At 44.6% G+C, this 20,700-nt stretch overlaps 1 protein-coding gene across 1 annotated transcript in view; it reads right to left on the minus strand.

Moving 5' to 3' along the window:
* Window positions 1-986: 986 nt before the first annotated feature.
* taok1 (TAO kinase 1) overlaps window positions 987-20,700 on the minus strand; it is a 36,526-nt gene continuing 16,812 nt past the window's right edge. The window contains exons 2-20 of the mRNA XM_003227167.4: window positions 20,462-20,694; window positions 19,662-19,733; window positions 17,743-17,844; window positions 17,172-17,217; window positions 16,058-16,154; window positions 15,843-15,956; window positions 14,433-14,524; window positions 14,223-14,316; window positions 13,978-14,059; window positions 12,132-12,299; window positions 10,809-11,012; window positions 10,510-10,644; window positions 10,182-10,418; window positions 9,071-9,199; window positions 8,780-8,983; window positions 8,456-8,695; window positions 7,095-7,307; window positions 6,828-7,010; window positions 987-5,832 (exon numbers count right to left, since the gene is read on the minus strand). Coding sequence (XP_003227215.1) covers window positions 5,338-5,832; window positions 6,828-7,010; window positions 7,095-7,307; window positions 8,456-8,695; window positions 8,780-8,983; window positions 9,071-9,199; window positions 10,182-10,418; window positions 10,510-10,644; window positions 10,809-11,012; window positions 12,132-12,299; window positions 13,978-14,059; window positions 14,223-14,316; window positions 14,433-14,524; window positions 15,843-15,956; window positions 16,058-16,154; window positions 17,172-17,217; window positions 17,743-17,844; window positions 19,662-19,733; window positions 20,462-20,593 — 3,039 coding nt within the window. The 5' untranslated portion in view covers window positions 20,594-20,694 and the 3' untranslated portion in view covers window positions 987-5,337. The remainder of the gene's footprint in view (window positions 5,833-6,827; window positions 7,011-7,094; window positions 7,308-8,455; window positions 8,696-8,779; window positions 8,984-9,070; window positions 9,200-10,181; window positions 10,419-10,509; window positions 10,645-10,808; window positions 11,013-12,131; window positions 12,300-13,977; window positions 14,060-14,222; window positions 14,317-14,432; window positions 14,525-15,842; window positions 15,957-16,057; window positions 16,155-17,171; window positions 17,218-17,742; window positions 17,845-19,661; window positions 19,734-20,461; window positions 20,695-20,700) is intronic.

Genomic DNA, 20,700 nt, shown 5'->3' on the forward strand with positions numbered 1-20,700 from the left:
GGTTTGTGATCGCACAAGTTCTTTACTGCTGGGAGATGGTACTTAAGGCATAAGTTCCAATGAATCATTTGGGCCACATAGTTGTGCGTCTGTTTGTAGTCTGTGCGATTTTCTTACAGCAACTGAGGATATGATCACTGGTTTCATCGGTTTCCTTATTATTATTATTAAATACACAACAAGATGAGTACACAGCAAACACTATCGCTATGCCAGCTGTTGTATTGGATCACACATCGGACATTTCCCAATTGTCTAGGACTGTATTGGCAAATAATGTGTGCAGATCCGAGCAGGGTGTCCGTTTGTAGTTGACCGATGGTTTTCTTAGTGCCGATTGTGTTTACGTGCTGGCCAAGTCTTTAGATGCCGATCACCACTGGTACTATCTTGACTGGCTTGTACCAGAGTCTTTGCAGTTGGATCTTCAAATCCTCTTATTGTCAGCTTTTCCAGTTACTTCTCGTCAGTCCTGCTGATGCTCACTATTGTCCCCTATGTGGTTTAACGTCTACATGAAGCCGCTGGGAGAGATCCAGAGGTTTGGATTTCAATGCCATCTGTGTGCAAATGACGTCCAACTCTATCGCTCCTTTCCACCTGCTGCTAACTGAACTGGTGCTTGGCATCTGTGACGGTCTGGTTGAGGGCAAACAAATTGAAACTGGAAATATGGAAGTAGTTAAAAACAATCCGGGATTGTCGCAAGATCTAAAGTTGTTACATTGGAACTGTGATGGTTGTTATAGTTTTATAGTTTTTAATGGTCTAAATCTATTGTTATATGTTGCTGATTTGATACATTGACTTGTGCCACTGATTATGTTCTGAATCACTTTGAGTCCCCCCAGGGGTGAGAAAAGCAGTATATAGAAATGCAACAAATAAAAAAATAACATCACTGCAAAAAAAAATCACAAAAGGGAAGAAAAAGAGCCGAGGAAACACCGCCCGAGCTCCTTGAAGAAACCCAGGCCAACCCGCCATCTTACTAAACTTACTTTATTACAGCTCATTTATTTTAAACATTTTCCTTTGCTATGATACAAAGGATACTTACAAACAAAATATTACATATGATCTCTTTTCTCTGGTTTGTCATCATCTTTGTAAATCTCCTGAACCAACCCCTCCTCCCCTTCCTCCCGACAACAGCTTCTTTTATTAAATGCACAATCTATACAATTCATACAGGTTTATATATATATATATATATTTATATATATACGAGAGCTATGATGTAAGGTCTTGCGCCGGAAAGAAAGAACCAGCAATACTGACAATCTGTATCGTACAAGAGATGCCGCATTTGGAGGAAAAACTGTTTTTCTGGTTTTCTATGGAAACAGGAGGACGCGCTCTCCAAAACGAACCTTAAAAAAGCTCAAGCAATTTTGGGATAAGGAGCTCATCAGACGCACCTTTAGAGATAGTTCAATAAGAACCAACAAAACACGAATCGGAAGGGATGAGTTCGCCTGGAAAGGGTTCTTCGGATGCCGGAAATGCCAGCGTTTCCTTCCAATCTTTTGGCAGCGAGAAGCGGAGAGAGAGAACGAACAAACGGGAAAGGGATTTTCAGGTACTAAAATTCCCATCTTTTCCCTTTCCTTCTACTCTTTTGACAAGAAAAAAGCAAGGAACCGAGAGAAGGAACTTGCCCAGAAAGGATTATTTTGGACACCAGAGTTTTGCTCCCTCCTCCCACCTTCTTTCCGAAACAACTTGCCTGGAAAGGATTATTTTGGATACTCAAACTTTCATCTTTTCTCCCATCTTTCTTGATAACATCGCTCAACAAAAAAGTAAGAAGCGGAGAGAAGAAAACTCACTTTGAAAGGATTATCAAGGCCATCTTTTCTCCTCCTTTTTTGGCAAGATGGCTCCCTCCCAAAAAAAGCAAAAGCACCAAACTTTCCTGGAAAGCTTTTCTCTCCTTTCCACCTTCATCTTTTCTCCTTCTTGGCAAGCAAGAAACGGAGGGAAGGAACTCACTTTTAAGATCGCAAAACATCTTTTCTCCTTCTTGGCATCACAGAATAGCCCTCATCCTTCTCGATGGCTTTTTGGTATGGCAGCCATGGGTTCAAACAAGACTTATTCTTATTCTCTTTGTGTTCTTATCCCCACCCAAAAAACCACCCGATACGCCAGATTCCCCCTTTTCCTGGGCACTCACTCCACACAGCCGTCCTTTGCCAAAACCAAAAGATGCCATTCGTTTCACAGCGAATGCGGCGCACAAATTGGGGGCGTTTCGTTGCGGAAAGGCTTCTCGTCCTCACTCCCGATTCACACAATGACACATAAAACACGTTGGCAAAAGGGGAACACCCTGCTTTTTCGGACTGTCAACAGAAATTTAGAAATAAGATCCCAGCGAAGGAAGAAGAAAAGAGGAAATCGATCGGAGGATGGCAAGAAGAAAGACAACGGCGTTCTGTGTTGGCAAAGTTTTCATTCAAAGATAATGTTAGATGGATACTATAAATGGATGCGGAAACATAATGATATGGGGGGTCGTAATAAATAGGACAGGTAGGGAAGAAAAAGAGGATACATTCAAGATGCTTTTGTGTGTCTTAATAGCACATTAGACGTCAAGCCTTGGTTGTTGTGTTTTTAAAAGGATCTCCAAGCGAGCGGTTGCTTTAATGCTAAAATGTACGCCATTCACATCTCGCACCAGGCCAGAATGAAGGATCGCAGAGGCTTAAGAAGAAATTAAAACCTGGGTTTATTGGCTTCGAATCAGCAATATTAAAGAGCAAGAGGCCCAGGAGAACAGGTGCAAGAAGACACATCTACACATAGACTTAGATGCCTTTGGGACAGACATTTCTCCCCGTTTTGGCGCATCATTCATTAGGAAATAGCTCCTCAGATAATAGGAATACCCCAATCCTTCCTAGTTCTGTCGAGATGGATTTAGGGAATCACGAGGAAAAGAAGAGTCTGAAGAGGTAGCGATTGCAAAACAAGATCTGAGAATATAATTCTGTAAGTCGTTGGGAACCTATTCTTACGAAACGGATGCCTCTGCTGCTCAACTTTTAGGGAAAGTTGGAAGAAAAGGAAGCAGTCATTTTCTCAGACTTTTCCTCTCATCTCACCCTGATATGGCTCTTGATACAGGAAGAAAAAAGCAATTATTATTAAAGATTATTTAAAAATGGCACTTGGATGTCAAGCTTTCCAACAGCTGCCGAATGGAAAAGTGGTGCCAAATGAATATGCTTGTCCTCAACTCTTATGCCTCAATCCTCCGTCATTTCTTAATGATTATTGTAAGTGATCATTCCACCTTGAAGGATATGGAAAAGAAGCTGGGGAAAGAGATGGACACTTACTATTTTCAGGAGAAAGCTCTTGTTTCAAGAAAGGGAACGGGAGGACGAGAACAAAACAAAACACACCAGGAAGGTGAGAACAACGAACAAAGCTAACAAGTAGATTGAGAAAGCCTCAAACTCGAACTGGAAAGTAGAAAAAGAAAGCCTCAAATTTGTACGGAAATGCACAGGACTCTCAGAAAACACATTATCCGCAGACTAAAACGAAACACATTTTCCAAAATATTTCATTTGCTCTTGACATTTCTCCGACTTTATCCACACATTTAGTTTTTGCAAATGTTTTCAATTAGAACACTATTAATACACCGAACAGGCATGGGTCTGGTCAGTATTATCGTACAAAGATGGGAACGGTTACACCACAGTTCTGCTCAAAATAACACAGATGTTGGTTTGGGTCTGTGCGTGTATCTGGGATGAGCAGGGAAGGAAAGGGGAAATAAAACCTCTCCAAGTTGCCCAGCGTAAATACATTCTCTGATAGCACCATGTTATAAATATGGGGCGGCCTAAAAGCAAAACCTGCGAGCAAAGGGTGGCACATGGCAAAACAATAGACCAAGGTTTTTAAAGGTGCCTTTAAAAAGGCTTCTCCTAGGCCTAAAAACAGGGCAAACATACCTCCAAGTCCCCATGAAAATAATGTTTCCTGTGGATCAATGTGGCCTAAACTTCTATATATTTAAAATAGGATATTACATTGACTTGCAGTGTTTATCGTTATCCTTCAGCACACACACCCATCCATTCATCCATATATGAATGAGAGAGACATCATCTGACTTCAAGGATGGAAAGTGTCTTCGTGATGGCTAGAAAGGAAATTCATAATATGTTGAAAATTTCAGCACAATATGGACACAGATCAATACAAAGAAGGGGCTAAGGACCTGGCGTGTTTTTCCCCCCCGATCTGATTTGAAAAGCAGAAGGCCACACAAAACAAGCAGCAACGTGACCCGCCTCGAGAGCGTTTTGCGCACATAACCCCGTCGCAAGGGGGAAAACGGAGAAGAAAAGCCCTAGAGATATGTTAGAAGGCAAAAAAGGCTATAGAGGCGCTAGTGTTTCGCTTTCCGTTCAAACGCCTGTAGTGAAAGGAACAAGTTTCCACGAACGTATTTCCTAATGCAACCCATGGCTTCTCTTGCGCTGAGGTTGGAAAAAATCCTAGTGCCCTCTGGGATCCCTATCGTTGCCCTTAGAAGCTAAGGCGCCGATTAAATAGCGGGAAGAGGTTCTCCCCTTCGCAATCATGTGCAAAACGCGGGTTTGACGTTTCCGCCCAAAATGTTGGCAAGCCCAAGAAGGGGGCTTTGAAACAATAACAACAAAAATCCCGACCTTGTGGCAAAAATGTAGTGTCAGAGAAAGGAGCAGCTCCTCGCCTACCGATGGCATGTTTGTATCTTTGTTTTCTTCTATGGCATCTGTTACAAATACCTCTGGGAAGGGTTCGGAAAGAGGAGACGCGGCACAGGGAGCGGTTGTCTTGAGGCAGAAGAACTAGAAGGAGATGTCACAATATTACACGCCGATCCCCCTTCCCCAAAACCACTTCTGTACTTACTTACACACACTCACACACACATACACATGCGCAACTGCAGGCAGGTGCGTTTGACTAGTGCAGTGCCGCCACTGAGCTCTCTTAGTGCAATCGGGGGCCACAGCATCTGCGCTTCTCCTCTCCTGACCCCTGGTTTTGCTCCCCGCGGCCGACACTCTTTCCCTACTCTCCCGCTTTGGACGACGGAGCCAGAAGAGAGAGGAGGGGTCAGAAGAGACATCAGAGGTACAGGGCGACCCCCCGTTTTGGCTAATCCCTGATTGGGAGAGAAGGGGACACCCGCCATCCAGAGACAGAGAGAGAGAGAGATAGAGAGAGGACACAACTCTGAGGCCAAACACTATGACATCCCAATTAGTAAAACCCCCCAAACATTGGCGCGCAGTTGCCATATCCGGCTCCGTGTTGTCATTATGTGTAAGACATGTGCGACCCGTTGGAGATCTGCGAGGTGACGCTGGCGCTGCGGCTCATGCCCGGCTCCGTCCGGCCCCCCGAGGCCGTCCGCCGCAGGGCCTGGGGGCTGTTGCGCACCCCCAGGGAGCTCCCCCGCGGCACTCCCGCCATGGCGCCCGAAGGGTGGCCCCACGGCTGGGGAACGCCGCCGCCTCCGCCGCCTTGCATCATCGGGTGGCCCCAGGCTTGGGGCGGCACACCCTGCGCCATCACAGGGTGTCCCCAGTGCGGTCCCGGGTGCGGCGGCGCCGAAGGGTGGTGGGACCAGCCGGAGGCCCCTGGGTAGCTGTGGCTGAAGGCCTCCGGGGAGAGGTTGGACAGGACCATGTTGCTGAAGCCCAGGCGCATGCTCTCCGAGTCGAAGGCCTCGATCTCTCGCGCCTGGCGCTCCAGCAGGCTCCGGATCCGCTCCGTGCGCTCATTTTGCAGGGCCAGCATCTCCTCCTCGATCTGGATGGAACAGAAGAGAAGAAAACCGGGCGGATCTCAGATGGAAAACGCCCACAAAGCAAGCGCATGACGGCAGGAAGGGAAAGAGTCAGAGGCGGAAGGGCCCCCCAAAGGCTACCCAGTTCAGCCCCCTTCTGCCAGGCAAGAAGAAATAATATATACAGTAGAGTCTCGCTTATCCAAGCTTTTGCCGGTCCGTTTAGCTTGGGTAAGTGAGACTCTACTGTACTTATAATAGTGATAATAATATTATAATGTAATACAATGTTATACTAATAATAATAATAATAATACAATATACAGTAGAGTCTCACTTATCCAAGCTAAACGGGCCAGAAGAACCTTGGATAAGCGAATATCTTGGATAATAAGGAGGGATTAAGGAAAAGCCTATTAAACATCAAATTAGGTTATGATTTTACAAATTAAGCACCAAAACATCAACAAATTTGACAGAAAAAGTAATTCAATATGCAGTCATGTTATGTTGTAATTACTGTATTTACTAATTTAGCACCAAAATATCACGATATATTGAAAACATTGACTACAAAAATGGCTTGGATAATCCAGAGGCTTGGATAAGTGAGACTCTACTGTATAAACATACAGTCAAAGCTCTCTCGACAGACGGCTATCCAGCTTGTCATAGAATATTAGAACCATAGAGTAAAGACAATTCAGTCCAACCCTGTTCTGCTAGGCAGGACGACACAATCCGATCCTTCCCAACAGATGGCAATCCGGCCTCCACTTAAGCATTCTTTACTTCAAATTACGAGGAGCCTCCATGACATTAGACGGGCTTTGCAAAGAGGCACAAGATCAAACAACCCAGCGTCCAGCTAACCGCTATGCTGGAGGCAGCAAAGACCAAAAAGGAGCAGCAATATGGAACCATCAAGGACGTGAGAATCTGGGTTGGAGAAGAGCTGATCTTTCCTTCTCATCCTTTGGCACCCTTTCCTTCCCACCTTTCCCAGTCCGCCCACTACCTTCTGCTCCAGGAGGGCCCTGCGCAGGGAGACCCGCTGCTCCAGCTCCCGCAACTCCCGGTCGTGCTGGGCCTCGGCCTGCATCTTGATCTTGCTCTGGTAGGCGTTCAGCAGCTCCAGTTCCTGCTGCAGCTGCATCTTCAAGACCTGGCACTCCGCCTCCTGCGCCTCGTCCAGCCGGAGCTGCAAGACAAGAAGGGCGATAGGTGGGCAAGTGGCTTTTTTGATCATCCCAGCACCCTGAAAAGGGAGGAGGAGGAGACTCACGGCCTGCGTGGAGAGCATTTCGTTGATGCTGTGGTCGTACTGCTCCGCCAGGATGGCCAACTTGCGGGTCTGCTCCTCCTTGAGCCGCTTCAGGACGGCCTTGTGCTCGCTCTTGGGGGTGGTCTCCAGCAGGTGGTTGCGCAGGGCCTTGTACTGCCGCGTCTGGATCTTGCAAGTGTCCTGGAACTGCTTCTTGATCTGGAGCTCCTTCGACTGGGGAAAAAGAGCCGGGAAAAGAGTCGGACTAAGGCCCACAAAAGGTCAGGAGCACCAAGCGGTTGCCCACAGCCCTGTTCCAAAACCATGCCTTGGATTGCTCTATGTCATTTATAGCGTTTTTATTATTTGTGGGATCATGATAATAACCTTTATTTAGTTTCTATCCTTCCTTATTTACGCTGAACTGTAAGATTCTTGATATTTTATAGCTCTTTGGCCTTGGACTGGGGCAATAACCTTTCGAGCTGAAAGGAGAGGCTGGTAGCAAATAAACAATAGTATTTGTTGTTGTTGTTACAATTACTATTATATTGCTTGATAAGGAATACCAGGTATAGTAGGTTGTTGTTATATTGATTGTTAAGGAATATCAAGCACTGTAGTAAGAGATTATAACGATTGATAGATTGCCAAGGAATACTAACCTATAGGCTGTTGTATTGGATCACACGTCGGACACTTCCCAAGTATCTAGGACTGTGTGGTGTATTATTATCATTATGATTATTATTATTGTATGACACAGCAAACTAGATATACTGGATTTCGTGTCACAAAATCACAAGTCGAACACTTCCCAAGTGTCTAGGACTGTGTGATGTATTATTATTATTATTATTATTATTATTATTATTATTATTATTTGAAATACAGCAAGATGAGTCCACAGCAGACACTCTGCTGGCTGCTGTATTGGATCACCCGTCGGACACTTCCCAAGTATCTAGGACTGTGTGATGTGTTATTATTATTTTATTGTATGACACAGCAAACAAGATAGATATGCTGGATTTCAAGATAGATATGCTGGGATCTGCATGCATCATCCGAAAATACATCACACAGTCCTAGACACTTGGGAGGTGTTCGACTTGTGATTTTGTGAAACGAAATCCATTATTATTATTATTATTATTATTATTATTATTATTATTATTATTATTATTATTATATTGATTGACTGTCAAGGAGTACCAGGCACTGTAGGTTCTCTTTCAGAGGCAAAACCATCTCTAGTTTCTCCTAGAAAACCTACAAAATCTATAGGGTCTCCATGAGTCAACATCCGACTGGAAGGCACAGACTCAGATGTATTAAAAGTGAACGGGGCCAAGCCATGACTAGAGATCCGACCAGCGCACCTTGAGGCTCTTGGGCTGCTGCCGGACCTCCATGACGTGCTTGCGCCGCAGCTCCCGCTCCCGCCGCTTGTTGTACTCCAGTTGGTTGGTGAGCTCCGTCTGGTGCTGGAGGCGGATGAGCTCGCAGCGCATCTTCTGGATGGTGCCCAGGTGCCGGAACTCCAGCTCCTGCATGGACTCGTGCTGCCGCAGCAGCATGGCATGCTCCAGGTCCTTCTGCGTCTGGCGCTTGTTCAGCTCCTGTCAAAGAGACGTGTCAATTTGCACAAGCTGGAAATCATCCTGGGGCAGCAAAGCAAGGCCTTCCTTCCCTCCGTGACCCACCTCCCGGACGAGGTCCTGCTCCAGGTTGTGCCGGGCCAGGAGCATCCTCCTCTTGAAGCGGCGGCACTCCAGCTCCAGGTACTGCCTCTGGCGCCGCAAGAGGTTGGCCTCCTCCTCGGCCTGGAAGTGCTGGATGTTCTCCTTCTGCTTGGAGAGCCACTCCTGCTTCTCCTTCTTGGGCGTGCTCTGGTTCTCGCTCAGCTCCTGCGGAAAAGAGAGGAAGAGGGTGGGCTTGTCGTTGTGGGATCTGCAGTAAGAAAATGCACCGCCACAGCCTTGGCCCATATTTACCTCTTTGAGTTGCTCTTTGCGAAGCTTATACTCTCTTTTCTGTGACTCTAGGAAGCTGTTGAGCTCCTTCTTCTGCTGGCCTTGGATGTGCTGCTGGAACTTCTTCTCCTCGTTGGCCATGACTTTGGCCTGTAAATAGAAATTATGTGTATTGGACAAAATATAAAACATTCTTCTACGAAAAAACTCCCCTATGGCTGTCTCCCTTAGAGGCATATCAACGAAGACTACTTGGGTGGAAAAAATGGCCAACGTATAGGGAATTAATTAAGAAAGAAATAACTCCACAGATACACCTCCCATTAAAAACCTGGAGGAAATCCAGAAAGACTACAAGAATATTTCGTGGTTTCAATACCATCAATTAAAAGAAATTTATAAAAAAAATACAAAATTAGGGGATTCAATATGAATAGTAATTTCTGGGATAATCTACTTACTAGAAATAAGAAAATTATAACATTACTATATAATAAATTATTAGAGTGGAGCACCCAAAGTGAAATAATCAAAAATTCTCTGTTGAAGTGGTCTAGAAATATAGGTAGATCAATAACAATGGATGAGTGGGAAAACATTTGGAATAAAAAAATAAAATACTGTTACTCTACTGATTTGAAAGAAAACTGGCTTAAGACCATCCTTAGATGGTACTTAACTCCCAAAAAACTCAGCCAAATGTATAGTAATTTAGATAATAAATGCTGGTGGTGTAAAGATCAAGTGGGCTCCTATTTCCACATGTGGTGGAACTGTAAAATAACTAACAATTATTGGAAAACTATCCATATGGAATGTAAAAAACTCTTAAATATGGAATTTGACTTTAAACCTGAATTTTACCTCTTAGACTTACTCAACATACCAATTAGTGGAGAAATCAATTCTTTTAAAGAAAAAGAGAACAAAGAAAAAAATATTTACATATGCAGTGACAGCAGCGATAGCCAGGAATCGGAAAGGGTTAAATAAACCTACCAAATTGATGTGGTTAGAGAGGCTTTTGGACATTAAAAACATGGATACATTGACTTACTGGACTAAAAAGAACAACGGTTACTCAATTAGAGAAACGGAAACCCACAAGAAGGACTGCAGGTGAAGCGCCTACCTCCTTCTCCATGGCGGCCTGATGCTTCTTGAGGAGCTTCTCCATCTCCGCAGCGAAGTTGTTGCGCTGGGTCTCGAGGTCCTTGTCCAGGCGGAGGCGGTGCTCGTCCATCTCAGTCTTGAGCTTGTTCTCCAGGGCCATGAGCTGCTTCTGGTGCTGCCGCCGCATGCGCTTGTAGCCGGACATCTGCTCCCGCAGCTCCGAGTCCTGCTCGTGCTCCTGCATCTGCCGCGTCACCTGCGAGAGGCACAAAGGGACCAAAGCCATGGTCAAGGGAAGGGGAGAGACAGCCTTCGGAGGAGAGGACCGGGAGCAGAGGCCTACCCACCAGGGATGCTGTGCGTATGGTGGCAAAGTGCTCGCGGTTGCGGTAGTGGGACCGGTGCCGGGAGGCCTGTGGCGGGGACTGGGGCTCCGAGCCTCTCGCCCTCGACTCTGAATCCTCCCTGTAGCTTTCTTCCTCCTGGAGAGAAGAACAAGAAGCATTTCCATCTTGAAAAACAGGGCATGCCTAGAACCGAAGGTGCATCTTATATATTTAAGTACATCTTAGAATCAATGTTCCCCCCAAGACTGAGCTTGCACCATCCATTCAATGCCCTGCCAGGGCTTCCTGCTCCCAATTACCGGTTTCAGATGGATGACGGAGCTGTTGGACATCACGGTGTGGTCGCCCTCCATCATGTCTAGCTCACTCTTGTCGTCGGAGGCATCCGGGAGGCTGTTGACGCTGCTGCTTTGGCTGCTGGCGCTGATGGACATGCTGGGGATGGACTGGTTGCTGCCCACACTGTTCACCGTCCCCGTCCGGCCCACACCATGCTCCTGCTCCTGGGAGGATCGGCAAAACAAACCATCATAAGGAACGGAAACTCACGTCCAGGTGGACTGGATAGCCCCTGGGGTCTATGATTTTTAGCAGAGGCTGGATGACCATCTGTTGGGAGGGATTAGATGGTGTCTTCCTGCCTGGCAGAAGAGCTGGACTGGATGGCCTTTGGGGGTGTCTTCCAACTCTAGGATTCTGTGGAAGTCTTTAAACAGGGGTTGGCCATCTGCTGGGAGATATTGGATGGTATCTTCCTGCCTGGCAGAAGAGAGTTGGACTGGATGGCCTTTGAGGTTCTGTTTCAACTCTAGGATTCTATAGAAGTCTTTATACAGAGGCTGGTTGGCCATCTCTTGGGAAGGATCAGATTGTAACTTCCAACTCTAGGATTCTATGGAAGCGTGGAAGACTTCACTTCACTTCACTTTATTTCTTAATTAGTTGCTCTCCACCAGAGTGCTCCAAGCGACTTACAATTTAAAATATCATTCCACAATATAAAAACATTCAACATAAAAACATTCAACAGTGACTATTTGGCAAATTAGATCTGATTTACTTAAATGCACAACCAAACAGCCAAGTCTTGAGCGCTTTTCCAAAAGGTCACAACTCCGACATTGCTCTAACATATGGAGGCAATGAGTTCCACAGAATTGGAGCCTAGGCCGAAAAGGCTCTACGCCTTGTAGCTTCCAGGTGTACCTCCCTAGGGCCCAGTACATATAGATTTTCCTGGGAGAATCGTGGTGACTACTGATGGAAAAAAGGAATGAGGCGGTCCCTAAGATATAATGGTCCTTGGCCATTTCAAGCTTTAAATGTCAGGATCAGGATCTTGTAAGAGATCAGATGTTCTATTGTTTCAGAATCGGTGAAATATGAGATCTTATAGATGATCCCGCTAGCAGCCTGGCCGCCACATTTTGGACCATTCGGATCTTCTGGATAGTACGAGGACAGTATGCTAGGAATGATCTCACATCCAACCCACAAGAAGCCAGAAATTGCTTAGCCATCACAGCTTGGATAATGATTTGTTTTAGAAGGACAACAAAGGAGCTTCTCAAGAACGTTGTGCTGATTCTCCATCCTCCCCGCATGGTCCCCAATGGCGTTACCTCCTCTTCTTCTTGGGCTTCCACCGCCGGTCCGTTGTGTGCCTCCTGGAACAGCAGCTTCTTCATCTTGCGGTACTGAAGGTTGTCCAGCTCTCTGACGGCATCCTTGGTCCTCTGGATCAGCTCTATCAACACCGTTTCGGGGCGCTCCCGCTGGACAAACACGTGCTAAAACGGGAAAGAGGGCAGAAGGAATGTGTTGACGGCAGGAGAGGGAAAACGATGGCTCTCCAGATGAGTTGGGGCTATAACTCCCACCAGCTCTACTGGAGACGTTTCTGGAGTAGAACCACTGCTTTCAAAGCAAGGACCGCACAATTAAACAGGAAATAACACTTTCAAACCAAGAACAGATTTTTTTTTCAGATTTGATTACATACTGTTATCCTTTCTAATGCTGCTACTAACATTATTACAGTAATAACTTTCACTTGACTAGAAGTCAAGTAACATTATTACAGTAATAATAACTGGAACTGAAGTAACTGGAACTTTCCGGCAACCAGCCAAAAAATAAAATCAAAGAAATCATACTTCAAATAATTCCAAGAAAAATTAAAATCAAATCAAATTAACTGCTCTTTCACTAAAATTGCATACTGCCTTCACAAAGCTGTTTATATCATGCAGTATGACTGCGCTGCCTGAAGTTAAGTTTATCTTAATTCACTTTTAAAGACTGTACAGTAGAGTCTCACTTATCCGGCAGAACCTTGAATAAGCGAGTATCTTGGATAATAAGAAGGGATTAAGGAAAAGCCTATTTAACATCAAATTAGGTTATGATTTTACAAATTAAGCACCAAAACATCATGTTATACAACAACTTTGACAGAAAAAGTAGTTCAATACGCAGTAATGTTATGTTGTAAATACTGTATTTATGAATTTAGCACCAAAATATCACAATATATTGAAAACATTGACTACAAAAATCCAGAACCTTGGATAAGTAAGTCTTGGATAAATGAGACTCTACTGTTACTGGAACTCTTCGGCAACCAGCCAAAAAATAAAATCAAAGAAAGAATACTTCATATAATTCTAAAAAAAAATTAAAATAAAATCAGTTTAACTGCCCTTTCACTAAAATTGCATACTGCCTTCACAAAGCTGTTTGTATCATGCAGTACGACTGTGCTGCCTGAAGTTAAGTTTATCTTAATTCACTTTTAAAGACTGTATTTCTATATTCATATATCAAGTCAAGGCAGAGTTTTATGGTACATTATACTATGGAATGGGGCCTCTGGTGGCTCAGTGTGTTAAAGCGCTGATCTGCTGAACTTGCGGACCAAAAGGTCCCAGGTTCAAATCCCGGGACCAGGGTGAGCTCCCACTGTTAGCCCCAGCTCCTGCCAACCTAGCAGTTCGAAAACATGCAAATGTGAGTAGACCAATAGGTACTGCTTCGGCAGGACGGTAACGGTGCTCCATGCAGTCTTGCCGGCCACATGACCTTGGAGGTGTCTACGGACAATGCCGGCTCTTTGGCTTAGAAATGGAGATGAGCACCAACCCCAAGAGTCGGTCACGACTGGACTTAACGTCAGGGGAAAACCTTTACCTATACTATGGCATATGGTATTAGTAATGCCGATTTTTTAACAGGAACTCTCAAGCAATTGGAAACTACATTTATCTGGCATCTGGGATGAAATGAAAGTCGATGGTATTATTTAAATAATATGTGAAACTTTAATATTACTAGATTGTGCTTATACCCCACCTTTTTCTGGCAGGCTCAGAAGCAGCTTGCAAAGGTTAGGTTTGGAATCGACATTGTGCGCAAGCTAAAAAGATGTAATTTAATAACTAATGTGAGTTTCCGATGTGTCTAACTGACCTTCAAGAGTTCCTCCGACGTCGGCCTGTCTTGGGGGATTTTCTGGAGGCAAGAATCTACAAAGTTTCGGAAATAATCAGACCTAAGGAAAGGGGGAGAGGAGACAGCGGAAAGGGATTGAAACGGGCCCTGTTTCAGAGGAAGGAACGGGCCAAAAACATCTCGATACATCGCCAGAACAAAACCACCCCCTTAGGAATCAGTTGTTTGTGGATCAAGACAAACACGGCCACCCCCTTTCTTACCATTCGTTGGACTGGAGTGTTGGGGACTCATTCTGCGCTATGTGGTATAAGGCACTCATTGCGTTCATGTTGAACAGAGGCGGCTTCCTTTCGGCTGCAAATTTAAAAAAGAAAGGCTTAAAGGGGGTTCTCGCGTGATGTAGGAAAAAATATCCTGCGTGTAGATGACATTTTCCCCGTGTTCTTGGGGCATTTGCAGAGGTGGCTCACCTAATTCGATACACGTGATCCCAAGAGACCAGACGTCCACTTTCCCGTCGTACTGCCCTTCGTCCATGGCTAGAATGACTTCCGGGGCCATCCTAGAAAGAAATAGGCTCTGTGAGTCACCCTGAGAGACGGTGGAGGGGTACAAATAAGTTTATTATTATTATTATTATTATTATTATTATTATTATTATTATTATTGTATGACACAGCAAACAAGGTAGATATGCTGGATTTCGTATCACAAAATCACAAGTCGAACACTTCCCAAGTGTCTAGGACTGTGTGATGTATTATTATTATTATTATTATTTTATTGTGACAAAGCAAACAAGATAGATATGCTGGATTTCGTATCACAAAATCACAAGTCGAACACTTCCCAAGTATCTAGGACTGTGTGATGTATTATTATTATTATTATTATTTTGTTATGACACAGCAAACAAGATCTATATGCTGGATTTCGTATCACAAAATCACAAGTCGAACACTTCCCAAGTGTCTACGACTGTTTGATGTATTTTCGGATGATGTGTGTAGATCCCAGTAGGGTGGCCTTTTGCAGTTGGCAGATCGTAATTTTGTCAATGTCTATTGTTTCCAAATGCCGGCTGAGATCTTTTGGGACGGCACCAAATGTGCCCATCACCACTGGGACCACCTGCACTGGTTTCTGCCAGAGTCTTTGAAGTTCAATCTTGAGGTCCTGATAGCGGCTGAGTTTTTCCTGTTGTTTTTCGTCAATGCGACTGTCACCTGGGATGGCGACATCAATGATCCAAACCTTTTTCTTTTCCACAACTGTGATGTCTGGTGTGTTGTGTTCCAGAACTTTGTCGGTCTGGATTCGGAAGTCCCACAGTTTCTTTGCGTGCTCATTTTCCAATACTTTTGCAGGTTTGTGATCCCACCAGTTCTTTACTGCTGGGAGGTGGTACGTGAGGCATAAATTCCAATGAATCATTTGGGCCACAGAGTTGTGCCTCTGTTTGTAGTCTGTCTGTGCGATTTTCTTACAGCGGCTGAGGATATGATCAATGGTTTCGTCGGTTTCCTTGCATTTTGGGTCATCAGCTGATTTTTCGATTTTGGCCTTGATTGCCTTTGTCCTGATGTCTTGCTCCTGGGCTGCAAGGATCAGGCCTTCTGTCTCCTTCTTCAGGGTCCCATTCGTGAGCCAGAGCCAGGTCTTCTCCTTATCAGCTTTTCCTTCAATTTTGTCAAGGAACTTTCCATGCAATGTTTTGTTGTGCCAGCTGTTATTACTATTACTTAGGAGACAAAACCTTACTGCTACTAGGGGAGGGCTCCCAAAATGAATAGTTTGGATGTCTCTTCTCCTTCCCTACTCAAAGGGAACCCTGCAAATCCAACCACGGTAGCTTTGAGCTGCTTGGATGGCACTCTTACCAATATGGCGTCCCCACAAAGGAGTTGGCTGGAGAGGCGATGGAGGCGGACCCGAAGTCGGCCAGCTTCACCTGGCCTGGTTCCGTCAACAGGATATTCCCCGCCTTGATATCTCTGCGGAGAGAAGGAAGGGCTAAATCAGTGACACTGCAGAGCAAATGAGGCACTGGCTGGTTCCCAAGCAGGCTAAAATTCCCGCCCTCCAAAGGACCGACCTATGGATCATGTTGTGAGAATGCAAGTACGCCAGGCCCTGGAGCGCGCCGTGGGTGATGGCGGCAATTTCCACCTCTTGCAATGGCTTTTTATGGACTGGAGGGAGGAAAAAGAAAATATACTGTATAATATTTGAGTATAAGCCGACTCGAATATAAGTTGAGGCACCTAATTTTACCACAAGAAAACTGGGAAAACATTGACTCGAGTATAAGCCGAGGGTGCTAAATTTCAGAAATAAAAACAGATACCAATAAAATTACATTAATTGAAGCATCAGTAGGTTAAAAGTTTTTAAATATTTACATCAAGCTCTAATTTAAGATGAGACTGTCCAACTCTCATTAAATCATTATTCTCATCTTCTTCAACGTAAATGTGCTTATGTATCCTTTTAATAATAATAGAGTAAAATAATACATATAATAGTAATAACAAAGACAGGAAAATAATACATGTAGTAATAAATAGAGTAAAATAATAAACATAATAATAATAAGATCAGAATGAAATAATAAATGTATTAATAATAATAATAAAAATAGAGTAAAATAAATGTAATACAGTAGAGTCTCACTTATCCAACATAAACAGGCTGGCAGAATGTTGGATAAGCGAATATGTTGGATAATAAGGAGGGATTAAGGAAAAGCCTTTTAAACATCAAATTAGGTTATGATTTTACAAATTAAACACCAAAACATCATGTTTAACAACAAATTTGACAGAAAAAGTAGTTCAATACGCAGTAATGTTATGTTGTAATTACTGTATTTACGAATTTAGCACCAAAATATCACAATGTATTGAAAACATTGACTACAAAAATGGCTTGGATAATCCAGACCCTTGGATAAGCGAAGCTTGGATAAGTGAGACTCTACTGTAGTAATAAACAGAGTAAAATAATAAATATAATAATAAAAATAAGATCAGAGTGAAATATTAAATTACAGTAGAGTCTCACTTATCCAACACTCGCTTATCCAAGGTTCTGGATTATTCAAGGCATTTTTGTAGTCACTGTTTTCAATACATCGTGATATTTTGGTGCTAAATTCGTAAATACAGTAAAAGAAGAACAACAGCAACAACTGGGAGCAAGGGACATACCTTCTAATAGATCTGATGCTGACCCTAAACAGTATTCCATAACAAGCTGGAGAAAGAAAAAAGGAAAATAAAGCATCAATGTTTACAGATAGTAACTACAATTCTATGTGCAACTAAAATGGGGAATCCCATAAACCTGTTGCTTGGGCAGCTAGGTTTTATCAGGACCTCCAAATCCCTCCCATGGTTTCTGGCCACATAGTCTCCAAATGATTTGGACTCTAGTGCCTATTAACTGAAGTTAATAGGAACTGTATTCTAAAATATTCTAGACTTGAGGTGCCTCAGAGTAATGTAAATAAAATACCATGATGTTACAAAAGTTATGTAGGAAATGTCTAGGGCCTGGAGGAGGCTTTCCCTATTTGTTTGGGGTTTAACATTCCAACGGCCTCCGTAAATCTCGCATCATGCAGGCAGAGCATTAGGAGGAGGAAGAGAAGGTCAGCCAAGGAGGGCTGAGATCCAAGTCCAGCGGCTTAAGGGGGCAAGGAAGGGGCCGCAAACCCGCCGGCCTCCGCTGATGCCGTCTGATGCCGAGCCAAAAGCCCAGCGCTTGTGGTCCGCTCACCCATGCCGTGTGCTCCCGCAGGTAGCAGCCCTTGTATTCAATGCTGTTTGGATGCTGGATCCTCTGGAGGAACTTCACCTCTTTCACGATATCCTGCCATTTCTGGGGAAGAGGGAAAGGCCAGGTTGGACCAAGAGAGAACAATACAGAGCCCCATCCATGCCTTTGGGTGCAAAACGAAAGGTCCTGCAATAACTTCCAATGAAGGACAGGCGCTCCCAAGGATTCCCCCAGGCAGGAAGCAGCCAAGCTTTAAAGCTATTCAGTGCTAATCAAGGTTATCAACTGCAACATTCACACTTGCCTCAAATAGCTTTCTTCCTCCCACCCTTGACATTATTCCATAAATATATAAAACCACTTGCCTCGTTTCCAACAGACCTCACAACCCCTGAGGATGCCTGCCATAGATGTGGGCAAAACATTAGGAGAGAATGCTTCTGGAGCATGGCCATACAGCCTGGAAAACTCACAGCAACCTAATTATCTTTTTGTTCTTGGGTTAGTATAGTTTGCATATCTATGTCAATGTAGAAAGCATTTGCCTTGGGAGATTGTAGTACAGTGTTTCCTCGCTTATTGCTGGGGTTAGGTTCCAGGACCACCCGCAATAAGTGAAAATCCGCAAAGTAGGGATGCTATATTTATTTTAATATTTATACATTATTTCAGTAGTTACACACTATTTTAAGTCTTTGGTTGATAAAGACTTAAAATAGTGTATAACTACTGAAATGATGTATAAATATTAAAATAAATATAGCATCCCTACTTTGCGGATTTTCACTTATGTGTGTTGATAAATCGCCTCCTTCTCCTCCCGTTGCCACTTGGGCTCCTTGTCTCTCCCTTTGGCTTCTCCTTCCTCCCTTCCTTAGGCTGTAAATTGCAATTTTTATAATTTATAATAGTCTTTTAGAGTTTATTGAAAAAACGTGAAACAGCGAATCTGCGAAAAGTGAACCGCAAAGTAGTGAAGGAACACTGTAGTTTATTATAAATATTCTGCTTCGGTATCAGTATTACTCTTTCACTAGGTTTTCTTTAACAACAATAACAACAAACTGATGTAATTTTTAAGCCTTTTATTGGGATACCTCCCATGACACCATTTGGTTAGGAGCTTTACGTGTGGTGTGCTAAGAGAGGGAAAGCCACTTTAAGTCTCGTTTAAGAGAGGAAAGCGGATTATTGTTGTTGTTGTTATTGCTATTACTATTGTAGTAATAACAGGAGTAAGAGGTGCCTGTTTTCAAACAATTTGGGATTTTGGAAACACCACAGAAACAGGGAAGGTCTCAGTTTCCTATCGGGCCCAGGATCCAGAGCCTCTGGCTAAGCGGCTGAGTCGGAGCCAATGCGTGACATTCCTCCTCTCCCCGGCCAGCTCTCGCTGCTCAAAGCCGCCCTTAATCTGCCAGGACCGGCATTTTCCCACGCTCATGCCGCCGCTGTTATCTTTGTGAAGTTCCTCGGGACGAAATTGGTTCGGAGCGAAGGGGAGCCGGGATGCCGTTTCTGCTTGAGCGGCCTTTTGATTCAGTTTGGCAGGCAAGCCCTGTGTAGTCGTCTCCTGCCGTCATGTCTGCGCCTATCATTCCTAGCAAGTTTCCTTTTGTCAGGCCGGAGCGAGGGAGGGATTCTGTGCATACAGGTTTTAAAAGGCAGAAGGCGACAAAGGAAAGCCTGGACACGAATACAGTATGCTTCCATTCCTCCTGAAAGCAGTTGGCCCATTCCTCTCCAAGGCAAACTGACACAGAGGTCCTGCAAAGTATCTCTCAGAGAGCACTTCTTCTTGGCCTCCAAGACCATTTTTGTACACATGTGAAGCGTTTCACCCAAGCATAGATGCCTCTGAAGCATAGATGCTTCAGAGTGAGGCCTCTGAACCTCAATTGTATGGTCAATTCACGCACCTCGTTGGACTGTTTCCCACTATAAGACATCTTCTTGATGGCCACCACTTCGTTGGTTCGGACATCGCGTGCCTGCAAGGCCAAAGACACAAGGCATGAATACTCTGGGTTACTAAAAATTCCCATCAGAAATTAAAAGCTTCCTTATTTTCTAGATCGCAACTCCCAAAATCTTATGATAAAGACTGAACGGTGACGGGAAGAGGAGTGGTGCAGGGCTGAGGAAGATGGGGCATTGGCTCAACTAGGCTTGGTTGCCCACCAAAAAGACATCAAAGGCAAAATACTCTCACTGCAGGAAAGCCACATTGACTGGCACACTCCATGGAAGGATTGCATGATGTCATGGCAGGCCATACCATCACTATGAATGGGGAAGGAGCAAGAAAAAACACAGAAAGAGAAGGAAAGGAAGTGCTTTTTCCTTGTTTCCATGACTCTATTCACACAGAGTTAGCAAGTTGAATTTGCCCAGACATTCATCCAACACTATATTTCTTTCCTTTGCTCAACACTGCCTCTGTGGCCTTGCTACCTGGTGCGAGGCACACTCTGCAAAGGGACCTGAGACCCCAGCTGTGCCCCGCACCCCAGCCTGACAATAGCACCCAGTATGTGGCTCCGCAAGGCATCTCCGTTCCCACACAACAACGTGCTTTTGTTCGGCCTGCTATTGTTCCCGGGAGGCACTTGAAGAGGACACTGGAGCCAAGTACTAAGGCCCTTTGGAACAAGCCCCCAATTCAGGGCAGCAGGAGACGATCAGTTCCCAAAGTCCACTGCCCCCCAAGCCCTCTTACAAAATAAACGGCACCGAAGCTGCCATGGCCGATCTCTCGGAGGTCCGAGAAGAGCTTCTCCGGGTCCTCCTTGAAGAAGAGCTCCGCGACCTCCGGGTCCTTCAGGCTGCCCGCTCGGTTGGTGGATGGCATCCTGACGGGTCTCAAGACCAACTATCTGGGTTTGGAGTGCCACTGCCGCCGCCGGGGCCCCGGGCTCATCTGCACGAATGGCGCTTCGTCAGCATGGATCACTGCAA

The sequence above is a fragment of the Anolis carolinensis genome, unplaced genomic scaffold, assembly GCF_035594765.1.
Source record: "Anolis carolinensis isolate JA03-04 unplaced genomic scaffold, rAnoCar3.1.pri scaffold_7, whole genome shotgun sequence".
Lineage (NCBI taxonomy): Eukaryota > Metazoa > Chordata > Lepidosauria > Squamata > Dactyloidae > Anolis > Anolis carolinensis.